The sequence below is a fragment of the Dendrobates tinctorius genome, unplaced genomic scaffold (assembly GCF_039654945.1).
Source record: "Dendrobates tinctorius isolate UK_male_01 unplaced genomic scaffold, ASM3965494v1 ptg000071l, whole genome shotgun sequence".
NCBI classification, from domain to species: Eukaryota; Metazoa; Chordata; class Amphibia; order Anura; family Dendrobatidae; genus Dendrobates; species Dendrobates tinctorius.
Window position 1 is genome coordinate 16,952,560 of NW_027361739.1, and position 22,441 is coordinate 16,975,000.

The 22,441-nt window shown below is 47.7% G+C and overlaps 1 protein-coding gene across 1 annotated transcript in view; it reads right to left on the minus strand.

The window, feature by feature from the left end:
* The window catches only part of LOC141096108 (piezo-type mechanosensitive ion channel component 2-like), a 242,528-nt gene that overhangs the window by 206,120 nt on the left and 13,967 nt on the right, over positions 1-22,441 (minus strand). Inside the window, 1 exon segment of the mRNA XM_073582522.1 lies at positions 5,043-5,247. Within this exon segment, the coding sequence (XP_073438623.1) occupies positions 5,043-5,247 (205 nt within the window).

The following is a 22,441-nucleotide window of genomic DNA, read 5'->3' on the forward strand; positions in this document are numbered from 1 at the left end:
TAGGTTTAATATTTTGTGGAATAACCCTTGTTTGCAATTACAGCTAATAATCGTCTTTTATAAGACCTGATCAGGCCGGCACAGGTCTCTGGAGTTATCTTGGCCCACTCCTCCATGCAGATCTTCTCCAAGTTATCTAGGTTCTTTGGGTGTCTCATGTGGACTTTAATCTTGAGCTCCTTCCACAAGTTTTCAATTGGGTTAAGGTCAGGAGACTGACTAGGCCACTCCAACACCTTGATTTTTTGCCTCTTGAACCAGGCCTTGGTTTTCTTGGCTGTGTGCTTTGGGTCGTTGTCTTGTTGAAAGATGAAATGACGACCCATCTTAAGATTCTTGATGGAGGAGCGGAGGTTCTTGGCCAAAATCTCCAGGTAGGCCGTGCTATCCATCTTCCCATGGATGCGGACCAGATGGACAGGCCCCTTGGCTGAGAAACAGCCCCACAGCATGATGCTGCCACCACCATGCTTGACTGTAGGGATGGTATTCTTGGGGTCGTATGCAGTGCCATCCAGTCTCCAAACGTCACGTGTGTGGTTGGCACCAAAGATCTCGATCTTGGTCTCATCAGACCAGAGAACCTTGAACCAGTCTGTCTCAGAGTCCTCCAAGTGATCATGAGCAAACTGTAGACGAGCCTTGACATGACGCTTTGAAAGTAAAGGTACCTTACGGGCTCGTCTGGAACGGAGACCATTGCGGTGGAGTACGTTACTTATGGTATTGACTGAAACCAATGTCCCCACTGCCATGAGATCTTCCCGGAGCTCCTTCCTTGTTGTCCTTGGGTTAGCCTTGACTCTTCGGACAAGCCTGCCTCGGCACGGGAGGAAACTTTCAAAGGCTGTCAAGGCCGTGGAAGGCTAACAGTAGTTCCATAAGCCTTCCACTTCTGGATGATGCTCCCAACAGTGGAGACAGGTAGGTTTTGTACCCCTTGCCAGCCTTGTGACCCTCCACGATCTTGTCTCTGATGGCCTTGGAATGCTCCTTTGTCTTTCCCATGTTGACCATGTATGAGTGCTGTTCACAAGTTTGGGGAGGGTCTTAAATAGTCAGAAAAGGCTGGAAAAAGAGATAATTAATCCAAACATGTGAAGCTCATTGTTCTTTGTGCCTGAAATACTTCTTCATACTTTAGGGGAACCAAACAGAATTCTGGTGGTTTGAGGGGTTGAATAATAAATGACCCTCTGAATAAACTTTTCACAATTTAAAAAAAAAATTAAAGAAATAACATTCTTTTTTGCTGCAGTGCATTTCACACTTCCAGGCTGATCTACAGTCCAAATGTCACAATGCCAAGTTAATTCCGAATGTGTAAACCTGCTAAATCTGCAGGGGGTTGAATACTACTTGTAGGCACTGTATGCTCAAATGGGAGGAATATCTGGGTAAAATACTGACCGTTGTAGAATGGAGAAATGTTTGGACCAGAGCAGCCAAGACTGCATCTTGTATTTCATACAAAGAAAGTCAATACAAAATCCTTCATCTCTGCTACCATACGCCTGAATTTTTACATAAAATGGACCCATCTATTCCTTCCCTTTGCTGGCATTGTGTCCTGTCTAGAGGTTCTATATTTCACATTTTTTGGGACTGTCTACTGATTAAACCTTTCTGAGTGATAGTCCAACTCATCATTAAGCAAGTTTTTGGAGTGGATCTCCCATTAAGTCCTCAGCTCTTTCTATTAAATATTTTCCCCGAATCCATATCCAAGAGATCCATTAGACTGCTTTTACATACTGTATGTTAACAGTAGCACGCTGTTTGATTGCCTACCATTGGAAGAAAACCTCTCCATGTTCCCAACCAGATCTATATTCTTGCATCAAGGATATCAGGAACTTTGAATACCAAGCAGCCCTTAATGACAACACTGTAGAGAGAGTTAACCTTGTTTGGTCTCCTTGGGATTCCTTTTGGTCCATGTTAAATATATGACCTCTATGAGATGGCTGTAACTAGGTCGTAATATTCCACATCATTTCCCCCCTTTCCTTTTGTCTGAGTCTGTGTCTTTGTTTGTAAAATTGTACTCTTTACTTGAAAATGTTTAACTATCGCTATAGTATAAGACTGGTTGTTAACCTATAATTGATAGTGAAAAATCTAAAATGCCTAAATATTTTCTCTTTTCCTGTAAGCTTTTAAAAATTTTCAATAAAAATTATTTAAAAAAAAATGAATACAATCTTATCAGGTCCTCCCGTGTGATAACATCCTCCTTGCAGATTAGATACCATTTTCAACATGACAGGATCCCTTTAAGTTGATTTAAGTAGCATTCCATCCTTTATTTTCCTGTAATCTTTTGGTGCTTATGCCATCAGGTAATTTTAAAAACATCATGTTAATTTGTATTTTGGCATTAACTTTTGCTTGACTTAAGGCTTTAAATATATATTTAAAACTTATCAACGAAAAAGAAAAAGTCAGAATGAGACTTGATTAAAATGAAATCAGCTGGATCTCTTATTGTCACATACTTGTTGTTGCAGTCTTGGAGTCAAGTGGAAGTTTTCAATCAACTAATTTAAATTACAGGGAATCTGTCACTAGTTTTTTTCATTTGAGAGACAAATCCTGATTGCAAAAAAGTCTCACTTACGGGGCTACTTGCTGTAGTTATGCTATCCAATTTTTACTCGGACATCACACACTGAACGAAGACTAAGGGCTCATTCATACTGGACGTTCAATTTTTGCGTACAGTGCTATCCGTGGTTTTTAGAGATTTTACAGCACTCAAGCCTATGATATTCTATTGGGCTGTGTACGTGTCTGATTTTTTTCCTCGGGTTGAGTCATCTGAAAAAATATCAGAGATATGTCCGATTTTGATCCGAGGGTCGGATCCAAATCGGCAATGCAAGTCAATGGATCTGCGAAAAGATCAGACCTCACTCAGTTGACAACATTCATATAATTTTCAGAGACTGTCCTCCACAACTAGAAAAATGGATGACACTCGGACGACAGATTGTGATAAAGGTCTGATCAGAATAATTGGTTCATTATTCTTACATGTGGAAAAATGGGACGTGTTACTGAGCCCTTAATGTTATTGTTATAGTGATGTGATTTTAAATAAAGCTGTGGCCATTAAACACCAAAATAATGTGTTGTGTATTTATTTGATTTCATTTGGGGCTTACAGTTACTATAGTTTGTGTCATTTGTTAATAAATGAAGGTCCATCCCATATCTAGGAGTCATAGGAAATACGACTGTAGGAAAAACAATTTCAGACACTTGTAATTTTTCATAAAATATTCTATAAATGTTTAATGATGTTTGCATAGCCTATCAGGGGAAAGGTGATATTACTTATGAAGCACAACCTAAAATGGAACATTTACAGGCAGATTTAGTGGAACAGTTTTCAGACTTATTATCAGGCAAGAATAAGAGTAATTCTGTAAGGAGATGGACATACTGCCCTGTTCTCCCTTGAAAATGTCAGTGCTGTGTATAATATAAAGTGTAATGTGTATAATGTCATGTGTTATTGTGATGGTGATGTGTAATGTGAATTGTGTATTGATGCATTGTAGTGTTCTGCACTAAACTGTTAGGAAGCTGAGTTCTGCCCAGCAACAGACAGTGAGTAGGGTAAGACCTAGTTAAGTGTTGGGAATGGCTCAGAGAGGGAGGGGTTATGGAGCAGGATCAGAGAGGACTTCCTGAGACTCAGACAGGGACTAAAGCCCCCGTTACACACTGCGATATCGCTAGCAATATCGCTGTAAAGTCACCGATTTTGTAACGTTATAGCGATATTACTAGCGATATCGCTGCATGTGATACTTACCTCCGACCGGCTCCCCCACTGGTTATCGCTGATCGCGCGAGAAGCTCCTGGACCATTCCTCGTCGGTCACTTCCTGCGGCGCTTCCTGTGGCGCCGACGAGCGACACGTGGAGCCGGGCGGGAGGACGCAGGATCGCCGCGTCTGACAGGTAAGTAGCGATCCCCGACCACCGCTATGTCGCTGGTGAGATCTGCCTGTGTGGCAGCTCACTAGCGACCACCTAGCGATGTACCAGCGATCCTGACCGCGTCATATCGCTGGTCGGGATCGCTGGTGCATCGCTAGGTGTAACGGTACCCTAACTTGCAGATGTTTGGGCTAAGTGCTTAGTAGGACAGCATGCATTGTGTATTTTGTGGCAAAAGAGAAAGGAGATCGGGATAGAGATAGTGTGATCCTGAAGAACAGACCGAGACAGAGAGAAGATTACAAAAACAGAGAGAGAAGGACAGTACCAGCTTAGAGAACTGACCAAAGTAACCAAGTGAGTAGGGCCCGGAGAAGGTAGGCCTAGCAGCAAAGCCCCGAGTAGTTTACGGCTCTTAAAGGTAACAAGCAAGGATGGAATAGAACATGAGATGAAGTGAGTGTACTGGGCTAGATTTTCCTAAGTGTCAGAGAGCTTGAAGCTGAGTTGGGCCATTTTAGTAAACCCTATCCTCTACGAGGAGATTCAGACGCGGAACCACGGGAAGAGGAAATAGCTTTCATGGACTGTCTGTGGTGTTAAACTGAGTGGTGGTGAATGAAATAAGACCAGTGGAGGCAGGAAGGTGGGAGTCCAATGAAGTAACGAGACTGTACTGAGATGTTCTATATTAATGAAGAAACGTGCGAGAAGTTGTGTACCCGCTATCTTGTGTACATAGTTGCCACGCAATGGCCGTTTAGCAAAGCTTAATTTGTTAAGAACTGGTGATCTCCTTTCATGAACTGGTTAACATCTGGTCCTGGCAAACCGACGTCATCAGTTATATGTGGCCTGCATGGGTGTACTGCCTCTACAACAAAAGTCCACACATCCAGCCAGGACCTTCATCTTCATGTAACGTGCTGGGGAGCAACAGACAAGTACCTCATCCAATGCTACTGCCCCAAGCCATATTACAATTCCAATAATATACATTCAGTAAATTAGGGAATAGTTGCATATAATAAGAATTCACTGGAATTTTAGAGGGGGGGATGATGGCAAAAAATATTTTGTATTGAAACTACCTGACAGACCAAGAAGAAGTGTGACCACCACTTTTCCTGCTGTGGTAAACAGAGCCTCAAATAAAATCTTCATTGCCGAGATGAAAGCCGTCATCTTCTCAATGAGTTTTGCTCGAGTGTCATTCACGTCCTTATCCACGGTGTCTTCTTCTGTGGAAAACTCAGTCTCATTCTCACTTTCTTCTGTCTCACTTTCTGTCTCAGACTCCTGTGGTAAGAAAAAGGAAATACATTAATAAAAATGTTCCTGCTTGTTTTCTTGCCACTTCCATTTATGTCAAACAAAATCCGTCTTGTTGAAGGAGTTGCAATCTGAATTGATTCTCAACTTTGTATAGAGAACATTCATGACAGATAAGTTTAAATACACAGAATAGAAGTCCAAAATGAAGAACGTATTAGAGAAATATGCTACATGCGAACAAGATTTTTGAAACCCCATTCAAACACAGTGAACATACAGTAAAGTCTACACACCCCTGATAAAATGCCAGGTTTTTGACAAGTAAAAAAATCATGACAAGAAGAATAATTTCAGAACTTTTCCCACCTTTAATGTCACCAATAATCTATACAAATCCATTGAGAAACAAAGTGACATATTTTTGACGAGCAAAATAAAAATAATAAAAACAAAATAATGTGGTTGCATAAGTGTTATAATTGGGTTGTTCAGAATTATCCAATGACCTTTAAATTCATATAAAAAGTAATCCGTGCACAGCTGCCATCATTTACACTGATTCTGATTAACTCCATATAAAATGTTCCTATTCTAGTAGGATTTTCTTGACATTTTCTTAGTTGTATTTTACAACAAAAGCCGTGGTCCGTAAACAGCTTACAACACAGCAAAGGGATCTCTTTGTTAAAAGATATCAGTCACAGCATCTCCTTGAGGTTGTAAGGAAGAGGACCGGGCTGTGGGTACCTCTGATACAGGGCTGCCACTAGGAATTTCGGGGCCCCATACTGGTAAAATTTTCGGGGCCCCCTTGAGACTCCGCCCAGGCTCCACCCAGCCCCGCCTCCACCCCTCAAATTGTCCACAGTCCCACCGCTCTCTCTTGGAAAAACTCCACTTTTCACCTATCACACATTAACAGTTCCTATCACCAGATGACACATATAGCCGGCAGCTTTTGCTTTGGACAAAAGATTTTTTTAAGCCGCCACCATAACAGGGTAGACACTTTTGGCCGGGCTCTACTCTACTGTAACATATTAAATATTTGTTAAAATATGCAATACAATTTAGGTATATTTTTATTTATTTTTCAATTTTTAAAATGACCAATAATATCACATATAAGGAACAAATACCGCTACACCATGTCCAGACCACATATTACCACCACATAGTGACCTATAATACCACATACAAGGAACAAATGCCGCCACACCATGACCAGACCACATATTACTACCACAGTGACTGAATAATATCACATACAAGGAACAAATAAAACCGCACCATGTCCAGACCACATATTACCACCACAAAGTGACCAAATAATAGCATAAACAAGGGACAAATACTACCACACCATGCCCAGACCACATATTACCACCACATGGTGGCTGAAAACTACAATACTGATCAGTAATAAAAAAACAATACTATCACCATAAGTGGCATTATACACAGGAGATCTGTATTTAGTATGCAATGTCTGTATACAGGTAATATAGTGATCAATTACATTATACACAGGAGCTCTGTATATAATGTACAGGTAACACAGTGATCACTGGTGACATTATACTATACACAGGACCTCTGTATATAGTATACAATGTATAGTGTCAGTGTACAGGTAACACACTAACTGTTAGGAGCGGCGGAATGCACTAAATAAAAATGATAATAAAGTGCGTTCGCCGCTCGGGGTCCACCGTGCAGTAGGTGTTACAACCGCTGCTGAGTGATGGCAGAAGCAATATGGCGGTATAATGCGCACGGGTTCAACTTCACCTGTAGTGCGCAGAGCAGGCTCTGTTCACACACAGAGATGCCGCAACACAAAAACACAAAGAACACTGAACCTGTTAGTGTCACAAAGTTCAGTTAAAATGCACACACGGTATCTGGTCACAGGAGCAGGCCCTAAGACAGAGGAGCTGCGTCCTTCTAGACCTACCGTGTGCGGCGTCGCTACTGCGGGCGCTGCAACTGCAGCGCAGCGTAGCACACTGCCGCTCTACGACAAGGCTGGAAGGCAAGCGTGATGTCGGACGCTAGCGTAGTGGTGTGGTGAGCACAGTGGCTTAAGGCTTGCCACTGACTGGCGCTGACTGCTAACCTAATTCCCTATCACCATGCGTAATATCAGAGGGAAGGGGTTTCAAATGAGTCAGTCACCAGAGTCATACATCCGTCACCATTCACACATAGCAGTATAGTCTATACTAGCGCATGGTGGAACGGCCATGGGCGCTTTTTATAGCCGTGCGGGACCTTCCAGATCTCCGAGATGGACCAATGAGATCTGGAACAGGACCTGGGCACATGACTCCCGATCTCCAATGTAGGATCATCTCGTGAGCATGCCCAGTCGGAGCACAGAGGGACTTAGTCTCTGGAGCGGTCGGCTGCAAAGCAATCTCCTCTGTAGTAGAAAGACAGCAGGAGACCGCAGAATGTGAGGCTCTAGATTCCTGTAGAGCAGCCGCAGAAACCTGACGCCTAACATTAACTCACCAGTGATATCTCTAGGTGAAGTCCTTCATTCTTGCTTTTCATTCATCCAGCACAGATCGCCATCACGTCTTCCAGCCAGGGCTCGTCTCTGCAGGAAATAACACAGTTATCTAGAGCTCCGCTTGCAGAACACATTACTTATTTTTTCACAACTTCTACATTACACCACATGAAGAAAAAAAGGCGACATAGCGTCGCCCTGCACAGTAACAGGACCGCCCCCATTTAAAACAATATCCTCAAAAAATTAAATGCATCACTGCAGTAATAATATCCCTGAATTAGCCCCTATGGTAATAATATCCCCCATCCTGACCCCCGTGTGTCTCATTCCTGGCTTTAGCCATTTGTTCTCCCATCCCGCCCTCATGAGTATCCATTCTGCCCACATATGATCTCCATCATATCCATCCTGCCCCATGATCCTGTGCGATCTGTCTCCAACCCTGCCCCATCTGTCACCAATCATGCCCCGTATCTCCATTCTGCCCAGTGTCTCCAATCATGCCCTGTGTCTCTCATTCTGCCCCCATGTCCAGCATTCTGCCCCCAGCGTCCAGCATTCTGCCCCAGTTTCCAGCATTCTGCCCCCAGCGTCCAGCATTCTGCCCCATGTCCAGCATTCTGCCTAAGTCTCCAGCATTCTGCCCCATGTCCAGCATTCTGCCCCAGTCTCCAGCATTCTGCCCCATGTCCAGCATTCTGCCCCAGTCTCCGGCATTCTGCCTCGTGTCAAGCATTCTGCCCCAGTCTCCAGCATTCTGCCCCATGTCCAGCATTCTGCCCCAGTCTCCAGCATTCTTCCCCATGTCCATCGTTCTGCCCCAGTCTCCAGCATTCTGCCCCCTGTCCAGCTTTCTGCCCCAGTCTCCAGCATTCTGCCCCATGTCCAGCATTCTGCCCTATGTCCAGCATTCTGCCCTATGTCCAGCATTCTGCCGCAGTCTCCAGCAGTCTGCCCTATTCTCCAGCATTCTGCCCCATGTCCAGCATTCTGCCCCATCTCCAGCATTCTGCCCCATCTCCAGCATTCTGCCCCCATCTCCAGCATTCTGCCCCCATCTCCAGCATTCTGCCCCCATCTCCAGCATTCTGCCCCATGTCCAGCATTCTGCCCCAGTCTCCAGAATTCTGCCCCATGTCCAGCATTCTGCCCCAGTCTCCAGCATTCTGCCCCAGTCTCCAGCATTCTGCCCCAGTCTCCAGCATTCTTCCCCATGTCTAGCATTCTGCCCCAGTCTCAAGCATTCTGCCCCATGTCCAGCATTCTGCCCCCATGTTCAGCATTCTGCCCCCATGTTCAGCATTCTGCCCCAGTCTCCAGCATTCTGCCCCATGTCCAGCATTCTGCCGCAGTCTCCAGCATTCTGCCCTATTCTCCAGCATTCTGCCCCCATCTCCAGCATTCTGCCCCCATCTCCAGCATTCTGCCCCCATCTCCAGCATTCTGCCCCATGTCCAGCATTCTGCCCCATGTCCAGCATTCTGCCCCAGTCTCCAGCATTCTGCCCCAGTCTCCAGCATTCTGCCCCATGTCCAGCATTCTGTCCCAGTCTCCAGCATTCTGCCCCATGTCCAGCATTCTGCCCCAGTCTCTAGCATTCTGTCCCATGTCCAGAATTCTGCCCCAGTCTCCAGCATTCTGCCCCAGTCTCCAGCATTCTGCCCCAGTCTCTAGCATTCTGCCCCATGTCTAGCATTCTGCCCCAGTCTCCAGCATTCTGCCCCATGTCCAGCATTCTGCCCCCATGTTCAGTATTCTGCCCCAGTCTCCAGGATTCTGCCCCATGTCTGGCATTCTGCCCCAGTCTCCAGCATTCTGCCCCATGTCCAGCATTCTGCCCCAGTCTCCAGCATTCTGCCTCATGTCCAGAATTCTGCCCCAGTCTCCAGCATTCTGCCCCATGTCCAGCATTCTGCCCCATGTCCAGCATTCTGCCCCAATCTCCAGCATTCTGCCCCATGTCCAGCATTCTGCCCCCATGTTCAGTATTCTGCCCCCATGTTCAGTATTCTGCCCCATGTCTGGCATTCTGCCCCAGTCTCCAGCATTCTGCCCCATGTCCAGCATTCTGCCCCAGTCTCCAGCATTCTGCCTCATGTCCAGAATTCTGCCCCAGTCTCCAGCATTCTGCCCAATGTCCAGCATTCTGCCCCAATCTCCAGCATTCTGCCCCAATCTCCAGCATTCTGCCCCAGTCCAGCATTCTGCCCCCATGTTCAGCATTCTGCCCCAGTCTCCAGCATTCTGCCCCATGTCCGGCATTCTGACCCAGCCCAGTATTCTTCCCCAGTCCAACATTCTGCCCCATGTCCAGCATTCTACCCCATGTCCAGCATTCTGCCCCAGTCCAGCATTCTGCCCCAGTCCAGCATTCTGCCCCATGTCCAGCATTCTGCCCCATGTCCAGCATTCTGCCCCAGTCCAGCATTCTGCCCCATGTCTAACATTCTGCCCCATATCCAGCATTCTGCCCCGGGCCCCCTGGATTGCCGCTGTCAAAAACAAACAAACAAACAAAAAAAAAACTTCTCCTTACCTGGCCACGCTCCAGCGGCGGGCGAGGCTCCGTCCCTCCAAGATGCTGAAGCGCGCTCTAGCCGGCGACTGACAGTGACATCAGATGCAGGCGATGTGCACACTGCAGCTGACGTCACTGATTGGCGTCCTCCGATTGGCTGGCGGCTGTTAACTATTGACGTGCGGGCTGGCGGGCCCGCATGTCAATAGCGTTTAGCTGCCGCCCGCAGCGCCGCGCTAAGGGCCCAGTTTACCTGCCGGTAGGGGCCCAGAGAGCATAGGAGACCGGGCCTTATGCGGGCCCCCTCTGCCCACCGGGCCCCATACGCCAGTCAGGGCAGTATTTCCCTGATGGCGGCACTGCTCTGATATGCCGGGTCTGGAGCTGCCGAGGCTGCATCCAGTTTTGTTGGGAGGAAGGAAAGAGGAGACGGAAAGAACCCATGACCTGAGAGGATGGGGTGTGGTAAGCGAGGGGAGACAGCAGAATTTAGCGTGGGAAAAGGCAGAAAGTTCCCGCCGATGGAGAAAGAGCAGGGACCAGCTACGTTCTACAGAGCAAGTTTAACCTCAGAGCAGAGACCCAGGACTCGGTTAATGAGGATTCCCTGATACCGTTGGGCGCACAGAGAGATGGGTGCCAAGTGAAGCAGCGCCATGCAGGTGTTCAGGTACCAGCTGGCAGTGGCGGATTAAGTGGACTATGGGCCCGGGGCTGTTCATAAAACCTGGGCCCCTGTACCCCCCTTCCCACCTGAGCGCTGCGGTCCCCGTGCAGGAATTGACAGCCGTACGGACCGCAGCACTTGGTTTGCTGCGGGTCCATACGGAAAACCCGCCACCATTCCACCACGTGTGGACATGGCCTAAAAAGACGTTGCACATAAGCTGTAGGCCTACGGCCAATACGCACAAAATCGCCCAACGTGATCCTGGCCATAGGGGATCCACTTTAATGTCCCCACTTTAATTTGAAGTCCCCTTACTTCATCCATTGCAGTCCCCTATCACCCACTCACTTCATCTGCAGTGCCGCTTCATCATTTGCAGCCCCTTATCCCCCCTTCCATTTTATCATGTGCAGTCCCCTTCCCCCCCCAACTTCATGTGCAGCCCCACTACCCCATCATCATGTGCAGTTAATTTTATCCCCACATCATGTGCAGTCCCCCTTACCCCCAATTCATCATGTGCAGCCCCACTCACCCCCCCTTCATGTGCAGCCCCACTCACCCCCCTTCATCATGTGAAGCCCCCACTCATCCCCCCTTCATCCTGTGAAGCCCCCACTCACCCCCTTCATCCTGTACAACCCCAGTCACCCCCCCTTCATCATATACAGCCCCCAGTCACCCCCCCTTCATCATATACAGGCCCCAGTCACCCCCCCTTCATCATATACAGCCCCCAGTCACCCCCCCTTCATCATATACAGGCCCCAGTCACCCCCCCTTCATCATATACAGGCCCCAGTCACCCCCCCTTCATCATATACAGCCCCCAGTCACCCCCCTTCATCATATACAGGCCCCAGTCACCCCTCCTTCATCATATACAGGCCCCAGTCACCCCCCCTTCATCATATACAGGCCCCAGTCACCCCCCCTTCATCATATACAGGCCCCAGTCACCCCCCCTTCATCATATACAGGCCCCAGTCACCCCTCCATCATATACAGGCCCCAGTCACCCCCCCTTCATCATATACAGGCCCCAGTCACCCCCCCTTCATTGTGTACAGCCCCCACTCACCCTCTCCCCCATTTAATTCATTTTATAAATAAAAAAAAATAAAAAAAGTTCCCCATACTTACCTCACAGCCGGCTCGCTCCCCAGCAGCGCCTCTGCTTTCAGCATCCTCCGGGACATGTCGGCGCATGCACGATGACGTCATCGCGCACGCCCGACATCTGACCCGGAAGTACAGCCAGAGCTGAGCAGCCGTCAAGGTGACGGCCGTGCACAGCTCCCGGCCCCTCATAGAATGTGACGCGGGCGGCTGTCTGCTGCCGGCGGCGTCACAGCACAGGGCACGGCCGGCCCTGTACAGGTGCTGGGGGAGCGGTCCGGGGGGCATTTGCCTCTCTGCCACCCGGCCCAGCCCGCCCCTGCCCCTGGGCCCCTGCCCCTGGGCCCCCAAAAAACCTTGGGCCCGGGGCGACCGCCCCATCCGCCCCTATTAAGATCCGCCATTGCCAGCTGGTGTACCGAGGGACGAGCGCCAAGTGAAACATCGTGGTGCATGCATCCAGTTGTTGGCGGGTGCGCAGGAGAGCACACGCTGAGTAGAGATTTGTGCGGAGCTTCACAATTCGGCTCTGCAGTTCAATGGACTAGGGGCTCAGCTGGCAAAACCGGTGACCGCCCCCTGCCACCAGAAGCATGACCATGTGTTGGGTGGAAAAGCCTGAAGATGCAGTGTCGGCCTCTGCCGGCATTCCATCATCTGTTGGACTACAGGCAACTAAAAGACAGTCACGATAAGTTAAAGTTGTTAGAAAGACTGTTGCGTTGAACCACAATTATACTGTTTAACCTGTCTTCCCCCTTCCTGTTATCTCCCTGCCAGTTCATTATTGTTAATTAAACCGCACTCCTGTTAACCCTTGCTCTGTGCCTTTGTGTTACTGCATCCGTTTACCTGCTTTACATTTTGGCGTAGTCGGCAAGATGCAGTCCTTGAACACAGAAGCCGCAGACCAATCCATCATGAGTGCCCCGAGGTCTAGCTTGCCACTGGGGGGCCATGCTCAGCAATCTCCAAAAATTTAAGGGGAATTATATAATGCTGTGGGACTGGACCGAGCAGTTTAAAAACATGTTGCGGATGCATCCCATGACCCCTGTTATGCAAGCGGAGATTGCTGTGATGGCCTTGGATGGTGAAGTTTGGTGTTCTATGGTGTTTCACCCTCCCCAAGAACAGGATACTCTGGACAAGGTGATGCAGATCCTGGAAGAGATGCATGGGGATCCCATCAACGTTGGGGAATTACGGATGCGACTGTTTCACCATGTCCAGAGGGAAGGGGAGGCTGTGACTCAGTACATTATTGCACTGCAGGAGGTGAATGCGCATATCGCTAAACGGGATGATGAGGGGGCTATAGGAGTGGGACTGCCTGATGTAATACTGATGGATCAGTTTGTGGCAGGTCTCAGGGAGGCGCTGCTTAAACAAGCTTTGTGAGAGCACCTGCGCACTAAACCACATATGACCTTCCTAGAAGTAGGGGCGGAAGTGCGTGGGAGAGAGCAGGAACAGGGGACGGCGACCTTGGCAGGGATGGTCTGGAGCAATGAGGTATCCACCCCGCCCAAGGCTGAACCAGAGTGTTCCAGGGAAATCAGGAAGGAAATACAAGAAATGCGAAAAAAGTGGACCAGCCTTAGAAGAGTGCCTGCTTTAGCAATAAATACGTCGAGAAAGAGGAGCGAATCAGAGTCCCGCTTGTTCGTCGAGCCTTGTCAGGGAATGAGACAGCCCCTTGCTGTATGGGATCTTACTTGTTTCAAGTGTGGGAACGCTGGACACTATGCCCGAGGTTGTGTGAGACAGGGACGGTCCCTACCTTGGCAGCCGTTAAACTAGTGGGCTCTGTGGCTGGGGGATGCAGCCCAGAGCCTGAAAGACTAGGGAGGAGAGACGGGAGTCCTGGAGGTTAAATCTCTATAAGCCCTACCGTCTGGGCTGATGTGAATGGGCGAGCAGTTCATTGCTTAATTGATATCGGATCACAAGTGACCACTATGCCCGAAGCTTACTTTAGACGTCATTTTCCAGAAGTGGCATGGCCGAGTGTGGCCTGGTGATCAAACTGACGGCCACTGACCAGGTGCCCATCCCGTTTGCAGGGGTAGTCTGGATGGAGATTAGAGTGTGTGGAAAGGATGTAGGCCGAAAAGGTGTCGTGTTGGTTGCCGGCAATGTCGGTGGCGGTCTTGTGGTGAATCTTGGGATGAATGTGCTGAGAGAAATCTGATCTCTCCTGATCAGTGAGCCGCAAGAGGCCTTTTTGGACCATTGGAGCCCGCCAACTCCCCAAAGGAAGGTATTTCAGTAACTGTTTCAAGACGTCCAGGCTCAGGAAACATCAAGCGGAGGAAAAGTTCTAGGAAAGGTGATGGTTTCTCCAGCTGCTAAACTTACTCTACCGCCTGGTCAGACAGCCCTCACATTGCCAGTACAAGCCTGTACACTCCTCGAGGGGGTGAAGGTGCAGATAGAGCCGACATCAGGTACCCCCAGGACTCCTCATAGCTCAGACATTAGCCACAGTCCATGACAGTAACATTGTAGTGTGGTGCATCAACCTGGGAAAAGATCTCTCCCTTTCATCTAAGAGTAAAGTGGCTCAGGTCCTGGGAATGGCAGAAGAACTGGTGCAACCAGAGGCCGTGCAGTTGGCGGTAATGCAAGGAGATCCTTGGACCCAAGCCATTACAATGACACCAGAGCACCCGTCTGGAAGCACAAAGGAGGGTCGCTGAATTTTTAAGCAAATGTGGGCGGAATTGACGGGACTCTCATCTCAACAGGGGCAACAGGTGGAAGCTGTGTTAGAGCGGTATCAACAGAGCTTTGCCAGTCATGAAGATGACTTCTGGTGCACTCAAGCTATCACCCACAAAATTCCTACCGGAAGTGCTTTACCAGTTTGGGAAAGATATCGGCAGGTACCTCCTCAGATGTATAAAGAAGTAAAGGAGATGCTGTCTCACATGCTGCAAAGTGGGGTCATACCGGAAAGTCATTGTTTTAGTTCGGAAGAAGGACGGAAGTCTGCGCTTCTGTGTTGATTACAGACGACTGAATGCCTGTAGAGTGCGGGACTCCTATCTATTGCCCAGAACTGAGGAATCACTGTCTGCCTCGGAAAAGGCAAACTACTTTTCATCCCTGGATCTGGCCAGCGGGTACTGGCAGGTGCCCATGGATGAACACAACCGACCAAAGACTATTACTATTACTATTAGTATGCATTTGTATAGCGCCATTTATTCCATGGCGTTTTACATGTGAAAAGAGGAACTATAGACAAGTATAATAAACATGTGTAAGACAAGGGACACACAAGTACATAAGGAGAGGGGACCCTGCCCACGAGGGCTCACAGTCTACAGGGATGGGTGAGGATACAGTAGGAGAGGGTAGAGCAGGTCGTGCGGTGGTTCAGTAGACCGAGGATCATTGCAGGCTGGAGGCTTGTCGGAACAGGTGGGTCTTCAGGTTCTTCTTGAAGTTTTCCGTTGATGGTGAGAGTCTGATGTGTTGCGGCAGGGAGTTCCAGAGTATGGGGGAAGCACGGGAGAAGTCTTGTATGCGGTTGTGGGAAGAAGAGATAAGGGGGGAGAAGAGAAGGAGATCTTGAGAGGATCGAAGGTTGCGTGCAGGTAGGTACCTAGAGACCATGTCACAGATGTATGGAGGAGACAGGTTGTGGACGGCTTTGTATGTCATGGTTAGGGTTTTGAATTGGAGCCTCTGGGCAATAGGAAGCCAGTGAAGGGCCTGGCATAGGGGGGAGGCTGGGGAATAGCGGGGAGACAGGTTGATTAGTCGGGCAGCAGAGTGTAGGATGGACTGGAGCGGAGTCAGAGTGCTAGAGGGGAGGCCAGAGAGTAGGAGGTTGCAGTAGTCGAGGCGGGAGAAAAGAGCATGCACTAGTGTTTTTGTGGTTGAGGAATGAGCGGATCCGGGAAATATTTTTGAGTTTGAGGCGGCAGGAGGAGGCGAGGGCTTGGATATGTGGTTTGAAAAAGAGGGCAGAGTCGAGGATCACCCCACGGCACCGAGCGTGCAGGACTGGGGAAAGAGAGCAGCGGTTGACATTGATGGATAGGTCTGGTGGATGGGTAGAGTGAGATGGGGGAAAGATGATGAATTCTGTTTTGTCCATGTTCAGTTTGAGAAAGCGAGCAGAAAAGAAGGCTGAGATAGCAGACAGACATTGTGGGATGTCAGTCAGTAAGGAGGCGAGGTTGGGTCCATATAGGTAGATCTGCGTGTCATCGGCATAGAGGTGATACTGCAAACCGTGGGATTCTATGAGTTGTCCCAGGCCGAAGGTGTAGATGGAGAATAGTAGGGGTCCGAGGACAGAGCCTATGACCGGGTTTCACATGTGGAATCTGCTCCACGGGTCAAATCGTCTTACAGACATTTTTTGTTCTGCCTGTAGATCTGGACAAAAAAGCTGCCAGGTGTGAACATTCCCTCACGGGGTCCTTGTAATCAGCGCTTCATTACTTAACAGATATTTGCTCTCTGGGATTTTCTGTTTCCCATGATGGAAGGTAGTTGTGTAACGAGAAGTGGTGGCAACGACAGGCATCACTTGTACAGGAATATTCGTGCATTACAGGACGCCCCAATATCGCTGCACAAGTGGGCGACAGTGGGAGATCAGCAGCTGCATCTGCAGCTGCTGAAAGACGGCATTCATACTGCCTATGGGACTGTTTGAGTTTAATAGGATGCCCTTTGGCCTGACTAACGCTCCTGGGACATTCCAGCAGTTGATGGAGAGATGCTTGGGAGACTTGAATTTTGAGGGAACACTCATTTACCTAGATGACATAATCATCTATGCAGCCACCTTTGAAGAACATCTTCAGCAGCTGTTGCAAGTGTTGACTCAGCTGCAGAGTCACGGCCTGAAGGTGAAGCCTCAAAAATGTCACTTTTTCCACAAACAAATTGAGTATTTGGGACATATTGTATCTGGCCGAGAAAAGATAGCGGCCATGCAAGAGTGGCCCACCAGAAGAATGGACATATCATTGATTTGTGTTTTTAGATAACTTAAAGGGAACCTGTCACCCCCCCAGGTGTTTTTAAGTAAAAGAGCCACCTTGTGCAGCACTAATGCTGCATTCTGTCAAGGTGGCTCTGTTACTTAGCTTCCGTTCCACCGCAGAAATAATCGTTTATAAAATTGTTCAAAAATACTTGAAATTTGACAGTGGGGCAGGTCTTTCCCCCTCTGACAAACGCATTGCATCCATCACTCATTTCGTATTTGGCGCCGCCTCCTCAGTTTTCTTTTGAAATGCGGCGCCTGCGCTGTACTATATCTTCTTGGGCATGCGCAGTCAGTGCTGCGCGTGCTCTCAGATCACATCCTGGCCTTCTTATCTTATCACAGATCCCACCCTGCAGTCACTTATGATTTATTCACATTGCGGGGCTGGGAATCTTGGGCATGAGAGCCGCAGATAACTACTGTGCATGCCCGAGATTCCCAGCCCCGCAGTGTGAATAAATCATAAGCGACTGCGGGGCGGGATCTGTGGCGGGATGTGTGCCCTTTTATAGCCGTGCCCTTCCGGGACCTTCCTGATCCTCCAGATGGACCAATCGGAACTGGAGAAGGACCTGAGCATGAGACTCCCGATCCCCAATGGGAGATCGTCTCCTGAGCATGCTCAGTGGAGCGAAGGGAGAACTTAGACTCTGGAGTCTCGTGCTGCTGGACAGGTTGCATTGCCATAACTGGACCAGAGGTGGCAGCAGCAACCGAACCCACGATGCTGGTGTGGGCAGAACGCTGGGCTCTTGGAGTCTGCTGAGCAGGCTCAGCTGCGGCCGGAGGGGAATAGGAGACCGCAGATGGCAAGGGTCGGGATTCCCGCTGTGCAGCCTCCGGAACCTAACACCTGTTAACAGTCAAACATCTGTCCATCCGTTGCCTGGACGACTAACCTCGACCAGCCATCTTGCCTTTAAAAAGACAAGCATGGCACCACCCCACCTAGGGCTACTTCAAAAATTACCTGTAAATTCAGATTAGAAATATCGTTGCCAATATCAGGTAAATGTACAGCGCTGTGCAAGTTAATTGGGACAAAGCATTTTTTTAAGTAAAATCGTAAGTTGGTTACCAGTCAGTGATTCAAACCAGTTTTAACGGTTTTGAACAGGTGTGAGTGCCGTTCAAAGCAGTTAAAACTGGTTTGAATCACTGACTGGTAACCAACTTACGATTTTACTTAAAAAAATGCTTTGTCCCAATTAATTTGCACAGCACTGTATCATATCATCTCTGTAAAGGCCAGGCACACCACCTTCTAAATTGACATGATGGAACGAAAAAAACAATCTTCGGCATAATTTAAAAATAATTTGATTCAATTCATTCCAAAATCTCTCGCAAAGCTTAATATCGTCAGATTTTACAGACAGTAATCTGGAAATTATTTCTGAAAAAGACTATTTTAGCTCTAGGAAAAAATTCCTAACATCTAACAAACCCTTTTCATCTGACACAGCAAGTCCACTGTTCCTATTGTTCAGATGCTGTTCACTTCAAGATGAATAATGAAGACGTCACAGTCTGGTCGATCAGTCCCAGTCAGTCAATCCACCTCTGATCCCTAGCCAGCAGACCCTCACTAGCACTGTTGACCAGGATATATTTCGACCCTAATAGCATTGTTGTGTCCTATTCGCGGCCCAATGTATGAAAGAGTGTCCGAGAATCCATACTGCATTACCTGTGGAAACTACAACAAAAATAATTATCATCATAAATTATTACCTAATATACAACTGATAACACTCCATCTCCCATCTGCTCAACCTCTTAATCCTCTCACTACAGAAGCCCAATCTGGCAGCCTGCGTTGCCGCTACCATGTGGAAGGAATGTGTGGAAAAATATTGTCCACTTACACCCAAGTGAAGGAAACATTTCTGAAAAACTGCTCTGAATTGATATTGAGTCATAGACTTGCCTGACTGATGAATCAGCAACTTCTCACAATCTGACAGGTGAGAAGATATACAGTATATCACAAAAGTGAGCACACCCCTCACATTTTTGTTAATATTTTATTATATCAATCTTTTCATGGGATAACACTGAAGATTTGACACTTTGATACAATATAAAGTAGTCAGTGTACAGCTTATATAACAGTGTAAATTTGGGGTGCTCTCTAAATAACTGTTAGGAACGGCGGAACGCACTAAATATAAAATAACGTAAAGTGCGTTCGCCACCCGGGGTCCACCATGCAGAAGGTGTTAACACTGCTGCTAGCTGATAGCAGACGTACAATGTGGCGGTATAACGCACGCGGGTTGAACGTCACCCAGGTGTGCTGAGCGATCTCTGTTTTATTCACAGAGATGCCTTAAGTGCAAAACACAAAAGGGCTGAGTCTGTTAGCGTCACAGGTCTCAGAGGAGTGCACGCACGGTATATGGTCACAGGAGCTGGGCCCTAGACAGAGGGTCAGCGTCCGTCTAGACCTACCGTGCGTGCGGCGTCGCAACTGCGGATGCCAAAAGGAGCTGCAGACTGCAGCGCAGCGACAGACACTGCCGCTAGTCGACAGCCTAAGACGGGGCGCACTGTCGGACGCTAGTACTGTGTAGATGCTTATTGTGGCTATAGCTTGCCACTGGCTGGCGCTGACTCTAAAGCATCCATTGCTAAGTGAAAATGACCAAAAGTGTCAATATGTTTTGTTGCCACAATTTTTTTCAAGTACTGCCTTAACTTTCTATGGCATGGAGTTCACAGGTTGCCACTGAAATCCTCTTCCACTCCTCCATAATGACATCACGGAACTGATGGATGTTGGAGAACTTGCACTCCTCCAACATCCATTTGAGGATGCCCCACAGATAGGGTTTAGGTCTGGAGACGTACTTGGCTAGTCCAGCACCTTTACCCTCAATTTCTTTAGCAAGGCAGTGGTCATCTTGGAGGTGTGTTTGGAGTTTGTTTACTGCCTTTCAACCCAGTTCCTGAAGGGAAGGGAACTATATGCTTTAGTATGTCACACTACATGTTGGCATTCATGGTTCCCTCAATAAATTGTAACTTAACACGTCCGCCAGAACTCATGCAGCCCCAAACCATGACACTCCCACCACCATGCTTGACTGTGGGGAAGACACACTTGTCTTTGTACTCCTCTCCTCGTTGCCGGCACACACTCTTGAAACCATCTGAACAAAATAAGTTTATCTTGGGCTCATCAGACCACAGGACATGGTTCCAGTAATCCATATCTTTAGTCTGCTTGTCTTCAGCAAAGTGTTTTCAGGCTTTCTTGTGCATCATCTTTAGAGGAGGCTTCCTTCTGGGATGACAGCCATGCAGAACAATATGATGCAGTGTGCTGCATATTGTCTGAGTGCTGATAGGCTGACACCCCACCCCTTTAACCTCTGCTGCCGTGCTAGCAGCACTCATATGTCTATTTTGAAAAGACAACCTCTGGATATGATGCTCAGAACGTGCACTCAACTTCATTGGTTGAGCTTGGCGACGTTAGTTCTGAGTGGAGCCTGTCATATTAAACCGCTGTATGGTCTTGGCCACCATGCTGCAGTTCAGTGTCAGGGTGATGCTAGTCTTCTTATAGCCTGGGCCATCTTCATGTAGTGCAACAATTCTTTTTTACACATCCTGAGAGAGTTCTTGGCCATGAGGTGCCATGTTGAACTTTCAGTGACCAGTATGAGAGAGTGTGAGAGTGATAACACCAAATTTACCACACCTGCTCCTCATTCACATATGAGACTTTGTGACACTAATTAGTCCCATAACACCGGGGAGGGAAAATGGCTAAATGGCCACAATTTGGCCATTTTCTCTTAAGGGTGTAGTCACTTATGTTGCCAGCAGCTAACATTAATGGCTGTGTGTTGTTATTTAGAGAGCACACCAAATTTACACTGTTAAACAAGTTGTACTCTGACTACTTTATATTGTATCAAAGTATCATATCTTCAGTGTTGTCCCATGAAAAGATATAATAAAATATTTATAAAAATGTAAGAGGTGGACTCACTTTAGTCATATATTGTATATTCTTTTATTAAACAAGCTGGACAAATTGGTAATCCGAAAGACACATTCATTTAAAACAGCTATCCCTGCCTGCTTGATCAGTCTTAGGGTACCGTTACACTAAGCGATGCACCAGCGATCCCAACAACGATATGGATCGCTGGTGCATCGCTAAGTGGTCGGTAGTGAGCTGCCACACAGGCAGATCTCACCAGCGACATAGCAGCGGTCAGGGGTCGCTACTTACTTGTCAGACGCGGCGATACTGACGTCCTCTGCCCAGGTCCACGCGCCACTCGTCGGCGCCACAGGAAGCCCAGCAGGAAGCGCCCAACGAGAAATGGTCCAGGACGTTCTCGCGCGATCAGCGACAGACAGCGGGGGAGCCGGTCGGAGGTAAGTATCACGTAGCGATATCGCTAGCAATATCGCTGCTGCGTCACAAAACCAGTGGCGTTACAGCAATATTGCTAGTGATATCGCTATGTGTAACGGGCCCTTAAGACTTAGCAATCCTCAAGACCTGATAATCGCCGCCCACTAAAACATCCCAAAACAATAAACCTTCCCTTTTATGTTTAGTCTGAGGCAACAATTTGCTAATGCCCAATCCGCCGAAAAACAGTAGAGAGCATGCTGATGAAAAAAGTACTGACTCAAATTCACTAAAACAGCATGAATGAATGTGATACAGCACAGAGGCATATCTGGCATAACAGGACATCTACCGCCCCGAACACAGTGATCCTTTTTGTAACCTTTCAATAGCTACTTTATAAGAAAATAGGCATCTAAAGGTTGCTGACCGAATAATTTAAGAAAAAATGACACACCCGCTAGTGTTTTCCCCAGTGTGGAGTGGGCCAGCCCCTTCCCAAACAGCTTCATACAAAATATCAAGGCGGCTTGTTCCAAACTTCTAAACCTGTCTACTCGACTAGCAACACAAAACTTGGACCACTGTTCCCATGCCGATAAGCAACTTTTCGATGTCACCGATTTCTGTAGTAGTTCCAAAACTATGACCAACTCAATCCCCATTTATTCGTCCAGACACTCTTCTCCGACTGGTTTTTCCCAAGGCACGAGGCTGAAGAACTTGTTGAACTGAAAGTGAGAAAGTCAGCCACAGAATTACTCTTACCGAGGATGTGGCAGCTTTGAGCCTTATATTTAATTTTAAACCAGGTGTCTTAATAAATTTACCACTAAACTACACTTGAATGACAGACTATTAATTGTGAAAATCACGCCCTTATTATCTGACCTTAACAAGATATGCTTGTTTTCAAAGAAGCGACCCCAGAGCACCATGTCGACCAGCAGCGGGAATAATTCTAGCAGTACCAGATTTTTTGTGACCCTGTT